The 17,537-nt window shown below is 40.8% G+C and overlaps 1 protein-coding gene across 1 annotated transcript in view; it reads right to left on the minus strand.

Moving 5' to 3' along the window:
* Positions 1 to 1,293: 1,293 nt before the first annotated feature.
* The window catches only part of SLC26A9 (solute carrier family 26 member 9), a 61,423-nt gene continuing 45,179 nt past the window's right edge, over positions 1,294 to 17,537 (minus strand). The window contains exons 13-21 of the mRNA XM_035122272.3: positions 16,035 to 16,141; positions 13,584 to 13,653; positions 12,197 to 12,289; positions 11,075 to 11,194; positions 8,578 to 8,886; positions 7,945 to 7,999; positions 5,940 to 6,085; positions 2,919 to 2,996; positions 1,294 to 2,791 (exon numbers count right to left, since the gene is read on the minus strand). Of these exons, the coding sequence (XP_034978163.1) occupies positions 2,744 to 2,791; positions 2,919 to 2,996; positions 5,940 to 6,085; positions 7,945 to 7,999; positions 8,578 to 8,886; positions 11,075 to 11,194; positions 12,197 to 12,289; positions 13,584 to 13,653; positions 16,035 to 16,141 (1,026 nt within the window). The 3' untranslated portion in view covers positions 1,294 to 2,743. The remainder of the gene's footprint in view (positions 2,792 to 2,918; positions 2,997 to 5,939; positions 6,086 to 7,944; positions 8,000 to 8,577; positions 8,887 to 11,074; positions 11,195 to 12,196; positions 12,290 to 13,583; positions 13,654 to 16,034; positions 16,142 to 17,537) is intronic.

Consider the following 17,537-nt stretch of genomic DNA (forward strand, 5'->3'; position numbering starts at 1 on the left):
TGGACCGAGGGCTTTAAAGGTCAGCACCAACACTTTGAATTGTGCTCAGAAACGTCCTGGGAGCCAATGTAGGTCTTTCAGGACAGGTGTTATGTGGTCTCAAACAGGATGTTGGACTAGATGGGCAGTTGACCTGTCCCAGCAGACTTTTATGTTTTTATGTAGACGGTATTGCATCATTATTATTGCCTGCAGTACAGTACACTTTTGCTTCATTGGTGGCACAGCGGAGGAGCTTTCACTATAGTTTGTTTTAAACTGTGGTTTAATGTGGCATGCATACTGGGCCTTTGACTGGACCTGGCTTCAAAAAAACAAACAAACCCCACCCCCTCTGTTTATACGTGCCTCTGGGGATGAGTTATTATGCAGAATAAAACTAAGGAAACTTGGATGTTGTAATCCAAGATATTTTTGCCCACAGTAGATGATTCATGAAGTTCTGTTTTCTTTGCAAGTTGGGCAACATTTATCTGAAAGCTACAATGCAGCTGCATTAGCTTATTCAGATTACATCTCAATGTATTTTTTTTCTTATTGTTTAAGACAATTATAAGAATTAAACAAACACTTGGATGCAGCTTTAAAACAGTATATTTTTAAAGTTCCAAAATCATCTCATTAAGCACGCATTTGAAATCTCTGTGATTTCCCACTGGTTAGAACAATGTAGCTTGAGCGGGGGGGGGGGGTTGAATTTATTTCTGTTTCAAGTTATTTTCATTTCCAGTTCTTATTTTTTATTTTCTTTGGAAACTCCTGGAGTGGTTTGATAGCACCCCCACCCCTCACCTGGTTCACATGGCACACACTATGCCAACCCACATCTCAGTGTGCACGCCCAAGAGTGTGTGTGTGTGTGTGTGTGTGGCCTTTGGAAGAGAAGACTGCAGTTGCTTTGCTCCTCTCTTGTTGTTTTGCTGCTGTGCTGTGCTGAGTTAAGCCATAGTTTGACTTAGTGTATTGTCTCAACCTGGGCAACTATGGCAGACAAAACACAAGCAGTAAACCATAGGACAAGCTTTGGGTGCAACTGATGGTTAGTCTGGTGAGAGCTAACCCATGAGTCTGGGTTCAGAAGACATGATGAACCAAACTATGGCTTATTTCAGCACAGTGCCGTATCAGAATGGCCAAACTTTTATTTGGTTTGGGTTTTTTTTCATATTCTTTGGCTTATGCTGTATATCTTAGGCTTGGTATTCACTTTAGAACATTTAACCTTAAGTCATAGGCATCACATATTCAACACCTTGGGGCTGCAAGAAGGAATTGCAACAGAAAACTAAAACATCATTTGCACCATTCACATTTTTATATAAAAATTAATTCGCATTTACAAAATAAAATTTAAAAAGACAACTTCTTCTAGATGAACTAGTCAGGCAAGTCAGCCTGAGAGGTAGATTCTCCCCATCTGTGATACACGTTAAAAGAAAATCCACGGGAATCTTTGCATAGATTAAAACAGCTTGAGAGGGATCAAATAATAAACCAAACGCTGCCCTTGAACTTTGTCCTGTAAATCAATTTAGAGCCCTCCAACCAAAATTGCATCTGATGTGAAGTCTAAGCATTGAGTAGACTGCAATCTGAGTATTTTCAATATAGTATTTAAGAGGTACAATTTATCCTTTTATCCCATACAGAATATGTATGGGACTGGCAAACAAGTCCAGGAAAATTGGTCCCTTCAGAAGCTTTGTTTATTTCTCAATATGAACTTAAGCTGAATGTTTTCTAAATGTTTAGTTATTGAGAACAGGAAACTAAAGCACCAAAATACTGTGCAAGTAGCTATTATCTTGCAATTTCTAGACACAAGGTAGAAGCAGTAGTCAAAAGACAGTTACAGTTTTTGGATTCAAAGCACTCTGAAAGGGTCTCTCTATGCATGTACAGTAGTTCCTATGGAAAGTAATCACACACACACACACGCACGCACGCACACACACACACCCCTGAACAGAACTGTTCAAAAGGGGGAGTTGTAATAGAGAATACAACATTACTTCCAGGCAGTAGTTTGATAAGACTCAGTACCACAGTAAATACAGCACCTGTTTCAAGAAATGATGGATGGTCACTAAACATACTGGTGGTGCATTTAGACCATAGAAACAAAAAGTGCTGTATTAGGCTGTAGTGATAAAAGCAGAGGAATAATTGGGCAACATCTTCAGAGGCATGCTTAATTTTAGTGTGAACTCTATAAAATCATTTCACACTTTGGAAGCAAACGTCCCCTTACAAACCCCAAATAACTACACCTCATGAGAGTTCTGTCTGTTGATCAATCATATACTCTCTGTGTTTCCTCGTATTTCTCTTAATAAAAACAAGGGTGATGACTGAGAGTTCCTGGGTATGTGTGTATGCTAGATAAATCCTTAAGGGTTCATAAGAATTGCTTGAAGTGCGGGATGAGGCCTAGAGAGAAGTCATTATAGTCCTGCTATTCTTCTGCTTCTTCTACATAGATGAAGAATATTCCCTGAGTTTCTCCTTCTGTCACCCATGCCAACTGCTTCAAGAATTACTTGCTCTGCGTTTCAATAACCAGAGATGAATGGAGGGAGAAGAGATAATCAGGTCAGAAGCCTCTGTGCTGCAAAAGCACCAATGGTCCCATTCCAAAAATGCACAAAGGCCATTTCCCTTGCTATTCAGACACAGGGACATCTCTTCATAAAGTAATGTCTTGGTCAAGACGTTTGCCATCATATGAATGTTTCTCATGAGCTCACAGTGCTGTCTGTGCATCCGAATGAAAAATGCTTCCAAACATTTCCTAGGAGAAAAAAAGGATTTGGGTTAGAGTAACTGATGCTGGGAATACTAGTAACAGGCCAGAAATGTACTAAGAAGAATGAGTGCTCAGACATTTCACTTATTACCACATTTTTCTTTTAACTTACCTCTTCTAAGTTTTGGAATTCAGCGCTGCTGTCTTCCAGTGATTCATCAGAGATTGAGACTTCTATCTGACTTGACCTCTGTATGGAAGCATGACAAATCACCAGTTATTGTTTGCAAGCTAAAAAGCACGATAATGTTGCTAGTCAGCCACTTATTTGTTTAAAACCAAAGGTCAGCACAAGACTGTAAAAGATTTAATTACCAGTACAAATACTAACAAGGGGGACAGCTCAGTATATATTTATTGAAGATGATGCAGTAATAGACAGTACATACAGCAACTGTTGTGTACTTTTTCAGCTGCTGCTGCTGCAAACATTGTGGTCATGTAGGACACAAATGTAATAATTGGAAGATAATGTGGAGCTGCGGGTGCAGCTGAATGCTAATATGGAATTCATTTTAACTTGGTTCTGAACTTAAATAGGAAATATATTAGCTCATGTTTTATGTTTGTGCCAATATACGTTTTATATGTATTAGTAAGAACATAAGAAGAGGCTGCTGGATCAGGCCAATGATCCAGGCCAAGCATCCTGTTCTCACAGTGGCCAACCAGATGCTTGTGGGAAGCGTGCAAGCAGGACCCAAGCTCCTGTAGTTTCCAGTTGTGTTCTCCCCTCTTTGCAATGGCCTATGGCTACAAGCAACAAATATTTATTGTATTGTAACATGGGGTATAAATGTTATTTGTAGGCACTGTAACATGTTTGTAGCATCTTGTTACACCGTTGTGGCACTAGATCTACATGTCAGCAAGCTCCACAAACATTTTCTAGATTGCATAAAGAACAGTTTATTCTACACAAATTCTTTAAACAGTAATATGTCCACACACAAACCCTTATGGTTTGCATACACCACACATGTATTTTGTTGTGTTAATGCAGTCGTTCCCAAGTACTAAAAGACTTGTAAGAATGAGACATCAGTTCTGCGAATAGCTTGGTTTCAGTGGAGTTTGGATGATGTGATTGCACTTCAAGTTGTTCTTGGAAGGGTCAATGCATTCAAATAGCATTTGTTAAGGGTGTGAGTGGAGTGGCAATCATTGGAAGTTTGAAAAATAAAATGTACACAAACATATTTCATGAATGTTGTAGACACAAATATCTGTGTGTGGCTTCTAAAAATATTGTCCAGCCCTCACATATCTGCCTCCTATCATGCCTCAGGAGTTAGACCCAGCCTCACAGTGGAACAAGGACTTGGTCCTTTGCCCCATATCCAAATGATAACCAGATGGTTTCACCTTCAACAAATCTCTTAGGAGCAAATAACAGTTGCCATACAGCAATGATTAGGTGTTCCATCATGTCAGGTGAAGGCTGGGTCAACAAGTCCTTTATCAAGCAAAGAAATGCAAATAAGGAAACCGAGACCATGACTACCCCATGAGCTTAACAGCTGGATATAAAATGATGGGGTGTTTTTTTTAATTTAATGTATGTGTGCTAGTTTGTTGCATGCAACACAGGTTTGCTTTGCCAGACTGACTCACACATGCACGATTATAACTTGATAAGTGCAGCATCAAGTGGCAATTTTGCAAGTCTGAATGAGCCATTTAACGACTGATCAAAACCAAGTTTTCATCTTTCCTCTCTTCATATACAATGTTTTTGTAGAATCAGTTCATACATTCAGCTGCAAGTTAATAGAGTGAGGTGTCATGAATATGCTTATGACACCCAGCTCTATTTCTCCTTTTAACCAGATTCATTGAGGTGGCAGGCATGCTGAATCAGTGCTTGAGATTAGTAATGGCCAGTAAGCTAAAGCTCAGTCTATATGAGATAAAGTTACTTGTTGGTAGTGAGTTTATTTGATCTGGGAGGGCACTTAATATTTTTATCTCCACAAGTTAGTAGAATCAATTGCTGATCTTCATTTGGGGCTCTTTCCCCACGATTCCATAGGAATGTTTTAAAAGCCAACCTGTGAAGGCTTCTAGAGAGAAAGAAGCACAAAAAGAAGCACAAAAAAACCAGAATGACCTCTGCAACTTGCCTATCTTCCCAGACAGCATTCCATTTAGATGAACCTCTGAACTATAGATTTGCTGTCTATATCTGTGCATGAACACACAGAACTGAAATACAGTATGGGGCAATTTAACATGCCACCATGTCTAGTCCTTGCTTTCTGCCACCCACTATACTTAATATTTCTTTATTTGCACCTATCCAAATCCAAACAGATTTTGCCCATTACATTTAGACTTCATGTTTTTCATTTTTCAAACTTAGTCATCTGTGATAGTTTTCCAGGAAGAGCAGACCACTATCTTCTCTCAAGACTCAGGCTGGATAAAATGAGTCCAGAATGGAAAAGTAGTCAGGGCAGCTTGCAGCCCTTGTCCACAAAACTAGCACACCAACACACACCCATTGACCAGACACTCGGCTATGTCTTTCTAATGACTAAAAGGAGCCTGTTATCTCATTCCCCTAGACTAGAGCTTCCTCTTTAGAGTCTGTTGTGGCAGAAATAATATTAGCATTTTTCTTTTTTTGAAAAAAGTTGCTAACAGGTGCAAAGCTAGGCTTGAAAATGGGTGTACAGTATCTGATGATCGGAGGAGCAATTGATAGGATCTCCAGTGGTGAGGTGTAAGGCTGTGAGTCTGTTAGTGGTGGTGAACAATAAGAAGAGGGCAGAAGGTTTGGTTGCATTCATACATACTATACTGGTTACAGTGTAGGACTAAAACTGCAGAGACACAAGTTCAAATCTCACCTCAGCCATGAAACACACTGGGTGGCTTTGGGTCAGTCAACAACTCTCAGCCTAACCTACTTAACAGGGTTGTTATAAAGATTGGAGGACTGTGTATGCCGCCATAAGCTTCTTGGAGAAAAGGCAGGATCGAAGTGTAAGAAAAGTAAAAGCCTATTAGCCAATCTGATTAATAACCACTTAGGCAACGTCTGAAAGGATAGCAGAAGAGTATGAAACACACATGCACAGCGCTGCATGTATGTGGCAAAAAGAGTGAAGAGACAGTGAATAATCTATACCTGCTCTAAGCCAGGACGCTGTGTGGCTCTGTTTCCGTTCATTGTCGCAAACAAAACAGCATCATGGATGGTCACGAAGAGATGACTGGGCTCAAGACCTCCTTCTTCAAAGACTCCCCCCGTGCGGATATCATCATACACTTGGGCTAACAAAGGAGAGAAAGTTATATAGACTAAACTGCTAGCAGGAGCTGTGTGCTGGAAAATTATTTGTGTCAGGGCATTTCCTATACACTAGATTTGCGAGCAAGAATAATAGGTAGAAGGCCTATATAATTCAAAATGATAATACATTCGCTAGACGAATTTTTCGTAAAATGAATTCGTCTAGCGAGGCAACCTCCGCTAGAAAAATCCTTTCTTTAAGCGAAAATTTCGTCTTACAGGGCGTTCGTTAAGCGAGGCACCACTGTACAGTATTTAAAGCCCATAGGGCCTGTTGCAATTGTTAAGAATCAGACACAAGTATATGGAACTAGGATGAAACCCTATTGCTGTTTGAATTTGAAGCTCAAAATGTTAATGGATTGAGCAAGAGGACAAAGGAGGACTGCAGGTTCTTTGTTGGGAAATGTCCCCCCCCAACTGTACACTTGGAAGCAGCTGGCTCATGTCATGTGTTGGCAAATATTTTTTCTGGGACAAGAAGTGGTATAGAAAGAGTCACTGTGTCATTAAACCCCTAAGATCTGGAGACTTACATTATTTAGAACCCGGGTCCAAGCTCTAATTTTGTTGTTTAGTCGTTTAGTCGTGTCCGACTCTTCGTGACCCCATGGACCAAGCTCCAATATGTAGAGTAATTCATTAATTTCACCACCATTATCATAACACTCTTAAGGAAATCGGATAATTCTTGAATCATTGTGGGATAACAAGGGTGTTTTAGGGTAGTCTGTGGGTGAAACACCCCTATTCCACTGGAGGCAAAAGGCAAAAGCCCACATGATTTTATATGTTTATTAAGTTAAAATGTGGGTTGAATTGCAATCATAAAAAAAATACCCTATACTTTTGCCTCAGTAGAACTGCCATCCCTCCTCTGTGTTTCCAGCTTTCTTCCAGATTTAAGCTGCTTTGGCATATCAATTGCATGCTATTTCCAAGAACAATCAAGTTCAAGAAATCTGAGGTATAATCGTACCACTTATGGTTAAGTAAAGTCACACATTTACAACCATTAGCAATGTCTAATGATTTCAGAAACACGCAACCCTGAATCTAAAATCAATGCAGTGAAGGAAAAAAAACACCAACACCAACCCCTTAATCATGAAAGTCTCTTACACCTGCCTCTTCATACACTGTTGTGTGATTTATTTATTTTAAAGCATTGTGCGTCTTTTCTGCTGGCTACAAACAGGCCTTGTTATGAATTGTCATGCCCTGAACCCTTTAGCTGGCTAAAGCAGCCACAATGAAACAAGGAGTTTACACCAGGAAACTGATACAAAACCAATTCACATTGGATATTTAATACTACTAGAGGGACAGAAACTATATGCAACCATCAGTTTCAGTTGTGTGATTCTTCCCCTGATATATAGAGCCTGTTTAACCCTTCCACTTATGGCCATATTTCTTTTTATAACCACCCCACCAGCTGTTTTCCCAACCATGGGGGAGATAGGGTGTATGAGTATATTTTCACCCACAGAAAGAAAAGCAGATTGGTGAAAGCAAATTTTGAAGTGACAAATAGCCTGGCAGCCTCCGAGGCTACTTTGCATATATATAAAAAGTCGGAGGGTGTTGCTCAGTGATGTTTGAACTTGATTTGCGTTATTGCTGCATTATTAAATACCTACTCAGTCCCCATGCTACACTGCAGAACAGCACTTGTAAATTTGTGCAGTACCTAGATTTTTGCAATTAATATGAAGATGGCAATGTGTTTCACATGCAATAAATTCATTTGCTTCCAACAGTTACAGTATTCTGCCCATTTTCAAGGCCCTCAAAATGGAAGATAGAGGAAATAGGGTACAAAGAGCAATAGACCTACCTTGTACGTTTGCCAGAAATACTTGAATCCCAATCCTCTGATAGTTGGTGCACAGCTATATGAGGAGACCCGGGGGGGGGGGAGAGTACATTATTAGCTTTTACAACACAAAATCCGAGAGACCATGAATTTAGGATGCACTACAAATTCAAGACATGGTACATTGCTGCCAGTGTCATGAGGTGGGACGACGACACCAAACAATATGTAGCACTGCGTTTTCAAAAAGTGCTTAGCTCAGGTGATAGTGATGCAATGTGTAACCCTTGAACAGCAATGGGAATCACCAAGTGTTCAGGCTCAGTAAACAATGGCTGAGCTTTGGATAGCGCAGCAGAAGGAGATCTGTAGGAGGAGCGCAAGGGTCACAATCTGTTTCTGGGAACTGACCTGTGTTCCTTGGATTCAGCATCTTGTTCTGATTGCTTATCTGGCAGCGTTTACAACTGGCTGAAACGAGCCTAATGCTACCAACATTGTGCCTGCCACCTTTTCTTAAAAATAAGACTATTGCAGCTCTTGTTATTAAAACTCCTTAACAGAGCTCAATGGGAAGTTTTAAAGAGAACGAATTCAGTAGGCAATGCAACGTCACAGAAATAAACTGGAGGTGGAAGCAAGAGGAAAACTGACCTTTCCCAAAGCTTTCGTGCCCATCAGGTCCACAAAGCAAACACCACTCATATCCAGGATAATTGTGTGGAAGTTGACAAATGGGGGCGCTGTGGTCATGGGGTCAATGTTTGATTCCGGGATAGCACTGCAGGTGCTGCTGCGATGACTGGCGATGGTTCCCTGTTCACAGGAGGCATTGGCCTGCTTTTCAGATGGGTTGAAGTTAATGTAGGAGACGCTTTTACCATTTGTGGAGGTCTGGTTATTGTTGGTATCCGTTGGAGACACGCTTCCAAAATCCTTCTGGAGCTCTTGCAGAGACATAGTCTAATAAAGGAAGGGGTACCACATTCAAGTTCATCTTTATTCTAATTTATTTTCATTGCTCATTTATTGTGACAGGTAGGTAGCCGTGTTGGTCTGAGTCGAAGCAAAATAAAAAAATTCCTTCAGTAGCACCTTACTCATTTATTGTGAGTAGCTTTGGGTTGCATTGGCAAAGAAACAAACAAACCGTGACGAATGAGTTTAATAAATAAATAAAATATTTGTTTCCTATATTATATGTTGATTATATATGCATAGACTCATAGAATCGTAGAGTTGGAAGGGTCCCTGAGAATTATCTAGCAGCTGTCCCATGTGGGGATTGAACCTGTGACATGCATGCATGCTTATGCACCTATACCACATTTCTACCATGGTGGGTATCTGAAGTGGTTAGCAAAATATCAGAAAATGCTATTAAATAAACACCAGCCGTGTTAATGTATTAAATACATTAATACAAACTTTGATATCATATCGTTTAAATATTGGCTTGAAATACTGAAAAAAGGCTCTTCTGAGAGTCAGAGGACTCTCCTGAATGAGGTAAGACTGAGGGATTCCAGCATTAATCATAAGCAGCACTGCTAGCTGCTGGTTGTTTATCTACTAATTCTTTTTGTAAACAGCTTTGAGGGTTGTTGGTTGGTTGTTGTTGTTTTTTTACAATCAAGTGGTATATAAATTTTATGAAATAAACTAAATAATTCCAAAGAAAGACAGTAATAGATAATAAAAAAACAAACAAACATACAAGTGAAGGACAAAGGAAGGAAGGAAGGCCCCATCAATTCCCAATTTTAGCAAGTTCATACATTTTCTTCACATTTTTCATTGTAGAATTCAGTAGCTTGCACTGGATTTGCAACAAATAACTGATGAATACTCTTTGCCTTATAATGATAAAACTAATAGGAAAAAATCCAGTCTCGTCCAACATTTATTGGACCAGTCTGGCCTAATATTACAACAATAACAGCAGCAGCAGCAGCAGCAGCAACAACAACAACAATTTGCATGCTAGCACCATAATCCAGTCCCTGGTTTAACCTGCAGCTTCCTGTGGTCTATAGGTGCATGCATTGTTAGGTAGGTTTGTTTGTTTCCGTAACACACCCTGTGTTTGTGGCAGAATCAACTTGCAAACATCTTGTTGCTAATCAAGTAATTCCTGTTTCATATGTGGCAATTAGCTGAGTATTTTTTCAAAAAAAATTCTTGTCCTTCCAGTTGGCAAGGAATTAGGCCAGAGTTTTCAAAACAGTGACACTTGGGATAAATAGCGATTTTTAAATTATGCACCTCATTTTCATTTATAGGTAGGTAGCCATGTTGGTCTGACGTAGTCAAAACAAAATAAAAAATAAAAATAAAATTCCTTCCAGTAGCACCTTAGAGACCAACTAAGTTGAATTATGGGCAGAGCCACTGTATGGAAATTGGTACATGTGGTGGTGGTGGGGAGATCACTATTCTCTAAGTTCTGCCAGGCTTGCACCAACCAGGTGAAGAAAGGAGTGTGGGTTTTTTTTCCTTTTCCTTTACCTACTGTGATAAGTTTTTGTTTTAAATCCCTCCCATTGACCATACTACACTTTGCATTATCTATTCTGACCCGCAACAGCTCTCCACAGTGACCCAAAGCAACTTACAAAAAATGTTACATTTGTTTTCAATATTTTTGGGGAAAGAAATCCCCCCCTTCCCCCTAGTTAGTGCATCAGTTGCAATAGTGGCTGGAGAACAAAATGTGGTACATGAAAGTCACGGGCATCTATTGGATAGTGCCTATGAAGTCACACGTGATGAATGACTTTCCCACATCATTATGTGAACTTTTTTAAAAGTTTATTTAATAAAAAATATATTCTATGGAGGCTGACTGCTCCTCCACTGTCCCAGACAGGTTTAGGAGGGGCCATGAAGGCTGGTGAAATCTCCCCCCAAAGTGGCAAACAAATGCTATCCCATAATCTAGCAGCAACAACAGTTCTTTTTAAGGCTGTGGGTAGCCTCTTTCCACTGTTGCAGCACACAGATCAACTTCTTTTTTTAAAAAAAGGCCAGAATAAGTAGGGCTCTCTTCCTATCCCCAACAAAACTGCCCTCTGGCGCTCCAACAAGGCTAACCCCTTCATGTATCACGCCTAGAAAGGATCTCTCACAACTAGGAAAATTGCTAAATTACCTTGTTTTTCCTGAAGAGAGATTTTACTTTGCTTGTTTTCTCTGATGTTGCCCTTGCCTTTTCTTGATTCTTCACATACTTTTTCCTCGCCAAGTAGACTTTGATGGGATCCACACCAGTCTGTTCAAATAAAAGACAGTAAGCCAGGTGGTTCTCAACTCCTACAGGCTGCCATGTTCAACGACCCTGTCCTGCAAGTGAAAGCCAGTTCCAGGGCCCCCCAGGGCTTTCCCTTCTCTCTTGCATCCCACCCCAATTGGTGGGGTGGTGGTCCTGGAGACTCCCCAGGAGAGTGCAAAGGAGGAAGGAAAGGCAAGATCGTTGTATCAGGCAAGCAGAATGGAGTGACCTCCTTGGTGCCATGTTGAATTCTACCCAGGGAATCCACAGTTCCTACCATAAATGGTGGACCTGAAAAGGGAGAGGTGGATCCTCTTACATTTAAAAATGTGTCTTCCTAACTTGAGCAAGAGTTATATTCATCAGGAAGCACTGGGTAGGCTGGGATATTGGCTTCAATCTGAGATTCAAACAAAACATTTCAGGGCAAGTGTAAGTACAGTACACTGGTTTGCCCAGTGACTGCTTCTGTCTCCTAAGATGTCCTTGGGTGGTGATAATGATACATACACTTATTTTAAAAATAAAATAACAAAATACAGAGAAAAATGGGGAAACCACAATGGAATCTGAGAGGAAATCCTAGGGAAATAAATAATATATTCACTTGGCCCTGAAAAGGCATCAGAGTAGGTGCCAGACAAGCCTTTCGAAATTTTTCCCTACCAAGCTTATTCATCTCTCCCCAACTTTTGGTGTTCCAGGCTTGTCACTGCAAGGTAGGCTGAGCTCTGAAAACTGATGGTGCAGGACGCCAAGTGGTATGACTTTTTATTTTTTTTATTTACTCATTTATTTACTCCCAACGTTTGTCAGTGAACTAAGTGAGAGAACTAAATAGGTTCAATATACGCTTTTGTTTGCAAGACATTTGATGTTGCTTAGTGAGGAAAATTGTACATCGCGATGGTTTTGGCATGAGGTAAATATCTGTTCCTATAATGCGAAAAATGGTTAATCGTTGCCTACACAATAGAGTTTTATTTTATTTTATTTTATTACCTTGGCAATAACTTTCTCCCTGAATATCTCTGAATTAGCAAAGTAAAGAGGGGAGCAGTAGGTAACAATTTTAATTCCTTCAATTTCTCGGACCTGCAAAGAAAGAGAAAAGTTTTCAGGGTTCAAATGGTATACTTGCAGTTCTTTGAGATGTTTAAAAGAAGAAGGAAGATTTAGTAAAGAACCCTTTTCTCATGCTCATCTAAGGAGAAATGAATGTGGGCGATAATGGCTGCACTGTGGCAGCAGGCTCCTTCTCCAAATCTACACATTTTGGGTGGGTAAGCGCATCTCAGATGGGGGAGACCATTCAATCCAGCACAAGCTGTCACCTAAACAGCTGGCTGGCAGAATCCTAGGCTATGTGCGCCCTGTTGCAGGACTGAATATGTAGCACCTGTTAACATGTGGATTTCCCCCAATTTGCTTTCTTCCTGAAAGTGGTGTCACTTTGGTAAGAGTTACTACTTTCCGCTAACTCTTTCATCTCTGTTCTTGCTAGGGAAAGGAACATAGCGAGAAAGTACATTTTCCTAATCTTGCACACTTTTCACCCTTTGCAAAAGTTAAATTAAAGTGAAGTTCCTTCCCAGATAGAATTGGCTCTTCAATTTAGCCAAACAGGCTACAAAGGAGGGCCTTAGTGCAGGGGTCAGCAAACTTTTTCAGCAAGGGGCCGGTCCACTGTCTCTCAGACCTTGTGTGTGTGGGGGTGGGGGGGCTATATTTTTTTTGGGGGGGGGAATGAATGAATTCTTATGCCCCACAAATAACCCAGAGATGAATTTACGGTAAAATAAAAGGACACATTCTGCTCATGTAAAAACATGCTGATTTCTGGACCGTCTGTGATTGGGCCGGATCCGGCCCCTGGGCCTTAGTTTTCCTACCCATGCCTTAGAGATTAGTTTGCCAAGTCTGATCATGTCTATATAAGATTCCCTATCGCACAGAACATAATTGGACATGCCAGTGGCATACACATTCCTATTTACTCTGCAAGCAGTGAGCTCCCACTGCTGGTTTGGGATGTGGTGCACAAACAAAGTTAGCCATGGAAATGGTTACAAAAGAAAAGAGCAATGCTGCCAGTGAATTTCAAATTCTACTGAACAATAATGGACAACTTTGGCCATCAATACTATGCACAATTTGCACAACAAATAGATGCTCAGACTCAAATCACATCTGATGAGAGAGCAAACATCTCACTGGTGTGTTGATGACAAAAACAGGAGGAAGTGCAGGGTTATTTTCTGACCCATTTACCCATAGCTGTCAACCCCCGGATTTGAAGATAAGGAATCCTATGGGGCTGCCAACTCCCGGATATGAAAGTAAGGGAATTTCCCGCAAAAAATGGTAAAGTTGACAGCACTGCATTTACCTTGTTGTAGACTTTGGGATTTTTGTATATATCAGTAGCAGCTACAGGACCAATGACACAACCATTGCGACTGTGAAAGAAAATGGAAAGAAACCATTGTCAAAATATAGACAGCCTTAAAAAAAAAAGCAGTTTCACTGAAGCTCCTGTTAATACAGTTCAATGATGCAAGTGAAAAAGAAAAAGAAAGGATTGTGTGCTTAACTTCATTAGAAGTCATTATATAGCTTTAGGTGCCAGGTAAAATTTTTCCTCTTTAACTACCGTACCTGTGGATGTCACTGCTACGGTATGTTCCAAAACATCTGAAGACAGCCCTATTTAGGGAAGTTTTTAATGTCTAATGTTGTATTGTGTTTTTAATATTCAGTTGGGAGCTGCCCAGAGTGGCTGGGGAAAGCCAGCCAGATGGGCAGGGTATTTATATATAAATAAATTATTATTAATAATAATTATTGTTATTATTATACCAGATCTATCCAAATTGGGGGAGAGATTATGAAACCAATCTACACTCTTCATCCCAATCAGAGAGATGTTGGGAGGGGAGAAAATCACTCTAGAACTAGTGATGCCCACAGTTGGAGGAAATAAAATAAAAGGGCCAGTAGAGCTTTGTATTTGAACACACCATGAATATCAATAAATTTATCTCTGATTCCCATTACACTGGGCCAATGGAAGAAATCTCTTGAAAACACAGCAGCAGCAGCAGTGGCTCTAATCTTGCTAAACAAAACAGAGTAGCTTCATTAGTCTAGCACAGGCATCCCCAAACTTCGGCCCTCCAGATGTTTTGGACTACAATCCCCATCATCCCTGACCACTGGTCCTGTTAGCCAGGGATCATGGGAGTTGTAGGCCAAAACATCTGGAGGGCCGCAGTTTGGGGGTGCCTGGTCTAGCAATATGTAATAGCGTTTGTGAGGCCCCATTTGCTGTTCTCCTTCACACCACCATCCTAAATTGATGACTGAGGGTGTGAAGAAAGGAAGAGTGTCTCTTCTGAATCATATTACAGTATATACATTAAAAAGTTGGTTGAGTTTCTTCTTTTTGCTGGATGTGTTTCACAATGTTCAAAAGAGTGGAAAACCGCTGCGTTGTGAACAATTAAGTTTTCCACAGTTGATCTTTTTTGTCATGAATGTGCCCCCATGTGGTGACAATTGGTAGCACACTAGGGAGCAGTCTTGACAATTGGAAAAAAACGAATGGGGGAATGAGAATAAGGGTGCGCCTTTACAAGTGGTTCCTCAAGATCCCTTACAAGATCAGAATTATACCACAGGGAAATAAATGCTGATTCACACATTACCCTCATGGCATGGAGTTCTCTGTGGCCTGAATTTGCAAGGCCGATATGGGTAAGAAGGTCTGGGGATTCCTCCTAGTCCTTACGGGAGAGACTGTCCATCAACGATAACGGACACCATGGGGTCCATGACATTTTGGTTCTACATTCCTATCTACATTGCAGGCATGGGAGATACCAATGTGAGTCCTGCAAGCATCTTCTGCAGTCTACAAGTTTATTCCTTTGTGGGAAGCTTTCCTGCAAAACACCCCCCCCCCTTATTTTTCTGAGATGGTGAAAGACCTAACCTAGTGCACACCTTAGTGGTATGAAGAGAGAAACCAAGAAAAGCAGAGGTCCTTGTGCTTAGTCCTTTGCTAACGTCTACCATGGTGAAACAGTTGCATCCAAAGATGCTCCCTGAATATAAAGCATTTCTTCCAACTGATGCTAACGGGGATGGGAGGGAGTCGACTTGGGACTGTGAAGAAGCCTTTAACCATTTATTCCTGCCCTAGTCCCAATTGGAATTGACCCTGCTGTTCACAAGGAGAGGAAAATGCTCACTGATGCCAACAAGAGCTTTCCTCCCATCGTGAATAGAGGCGGGGTATGTGTGGTTCAAATCAGGATCCCAGCAGGGACAATGGGTTAAAGATTCCTTCTGCAATGCCACATTCTCAATCCATTTTAGTTCTCCCCACCAGCTATTTGGTTGTTGTTGTTGTTTTTAAATTAACTGCACAACTACATGATCTAATTTCACCTTGACTTCCTCTCTGGGTAAAGCTGCCACAAGAAATATCAGCATAGCCCAGCATCACATTTATCGCTTATACTGAGAGTTTCGTGAGTAATAAGTGGGAGTTCCCTTGTATCTATAATGGATTTGAGAGAAGGAGGATACGTGCCACAGGTGTTTTTAAGCGTGACGTAAATACTTTCATATTTATACCAGCCTTGGAATATATTTATGGGAATGGCAGATTAACTAGCCGTTATCTGAAACTGACATCATTGTTTACTAACAGGGACTGGTACTTTCATGTTCCACGTGCTGGGAGTAGCACCTGCCTTTGAAATTTTGACACAAATGATGGAAAATGTCCCTCCTTGGGCATTTCTATTACAGGCCACAACAGGAAAATACTTACAACTGGGTATGGAAAACCACCACAAGGATGGAAAAACCCACTCCCACAGCGAGTCCAAAGGGCAAGCCCAGGAAGAAAGCTGACAGGAAGCTCACCACCCAGACCACCTGTGGAAAGACATAAAACACAGCCGGTCACTTCCTTGTACTGGGAATGGGGAGGGGAACGTGGATACTAGGATGAAGTGGACGGGCCTGGGATTTTAAATATATCTGCAAAGCTAAGGTTGGGATATTATAGCCCGGAGTTAAGTTGTTGCCTCCTTAGACACTTCCATTCAGGTGAATGTGGACAAATTTGCTTTGCTCAACTCAAATTGGCATGAAGACACTCGGTTTATTGTTGCCTATTAAATCTCTTGTTCTGTTTGGAAAAAACGAAGATCTCAGCTAAGATACTGGAGTATCTACAGCAAGCGTCGGGCCATTCCCATGCAGTTCTTCCAAGAGTATTTAAACTGGTGCATTTTTGGTGAAGTGGTTGTGTGTTGACTTTTTGCCAGCACATATCTGCTGGTTCTGTGGGATCTACACAAGTTGGACCAATCTAGTGCAATTGTTTGTGTGACTGTATTCCTAAGATCTACTGTATTTGCTTCGGTGCTGTGCATGGTGTCCTCTGCCCCAAGGCCCCCCGTTTCCCCTTTGTCATCTCTTCTGCCATCCTGGGGCAGGAAAAACAAGATGCAACCTAGATTATCTTGCAGGGGTTGCTATTAGTTGAACATTTGATCTGACACCCCCACCCCAATATGTATATTGAGCACTCAGACTTGCTTCAGCATGTACTCCTATACACATATACCTGGGAGTAAGCCCTATTGAACTCCATGGGGTTTACTTATGATCAGGAATGATTTATATTCTTTTTTCCTGTATACAGTTTACTCAAGGGTATGTGCCTGTGAAGCTGTTCCGAACTAACTACTTGTGCAGGTGCGTCATTGAGTCAGGTGTTTTGCCCAGCATATTTCAAGACTGAATTCAAGTCCATTGTTGTGTAATTCCATATTCCGAACTTCAAAGAAGTATCTCCCTTGGCTTCTATTTGAACAGCGTTTTAAGAAAACTGTTGATGTCTGTGACTGAAATATTTGGATTATTCTTTTCACTGATAAAGCAGTTTCTGGAGAGCACACATTGGCACAATTTACACTAATTTACCGGTAGTTTACTGTTGTAAATCTTGTTCAAACAAAATATCCAACAACCAAACCTTTATAAAGATCATTTGCTATTTCCACGGTGCTCATGCCAGTTAGTTTTACATCAGCTAATGCCTGGAACCCTTATCTCTTTTTTGTGAAGGACTTTCCTTCCCTGGAGGGCCATTATCTAAGAGTTTCAAGGCACAATTTCTAGATATTGGAAGCTCCTTTGTACTAGGTTTGTACTAGACTAGACCAGTATTAATTGTTAAGTGATTTCCAGGGTCTCTTTCCCATGTCAGAGATCAAACTTGAGTCATTTCTCATGGGAATCATATGCTCCCCTCCACCAGTAT

This window comes from Zootoca vivipara, chromosome 7 (genome assembly GCF_965207765.1).
Source record: "Zootoca vivipara chromosome 7, rZooViv2.hap1.1, whole genome shotgun sequence".
In the NCBI taxonomy this organism is placed as follows: domain Eukaryota; kingdom Metazoa; phylum Chordata; class Lepidosauria; order Squamata; family Lacertidae; genus Zootoca; species Zootoca vivipara.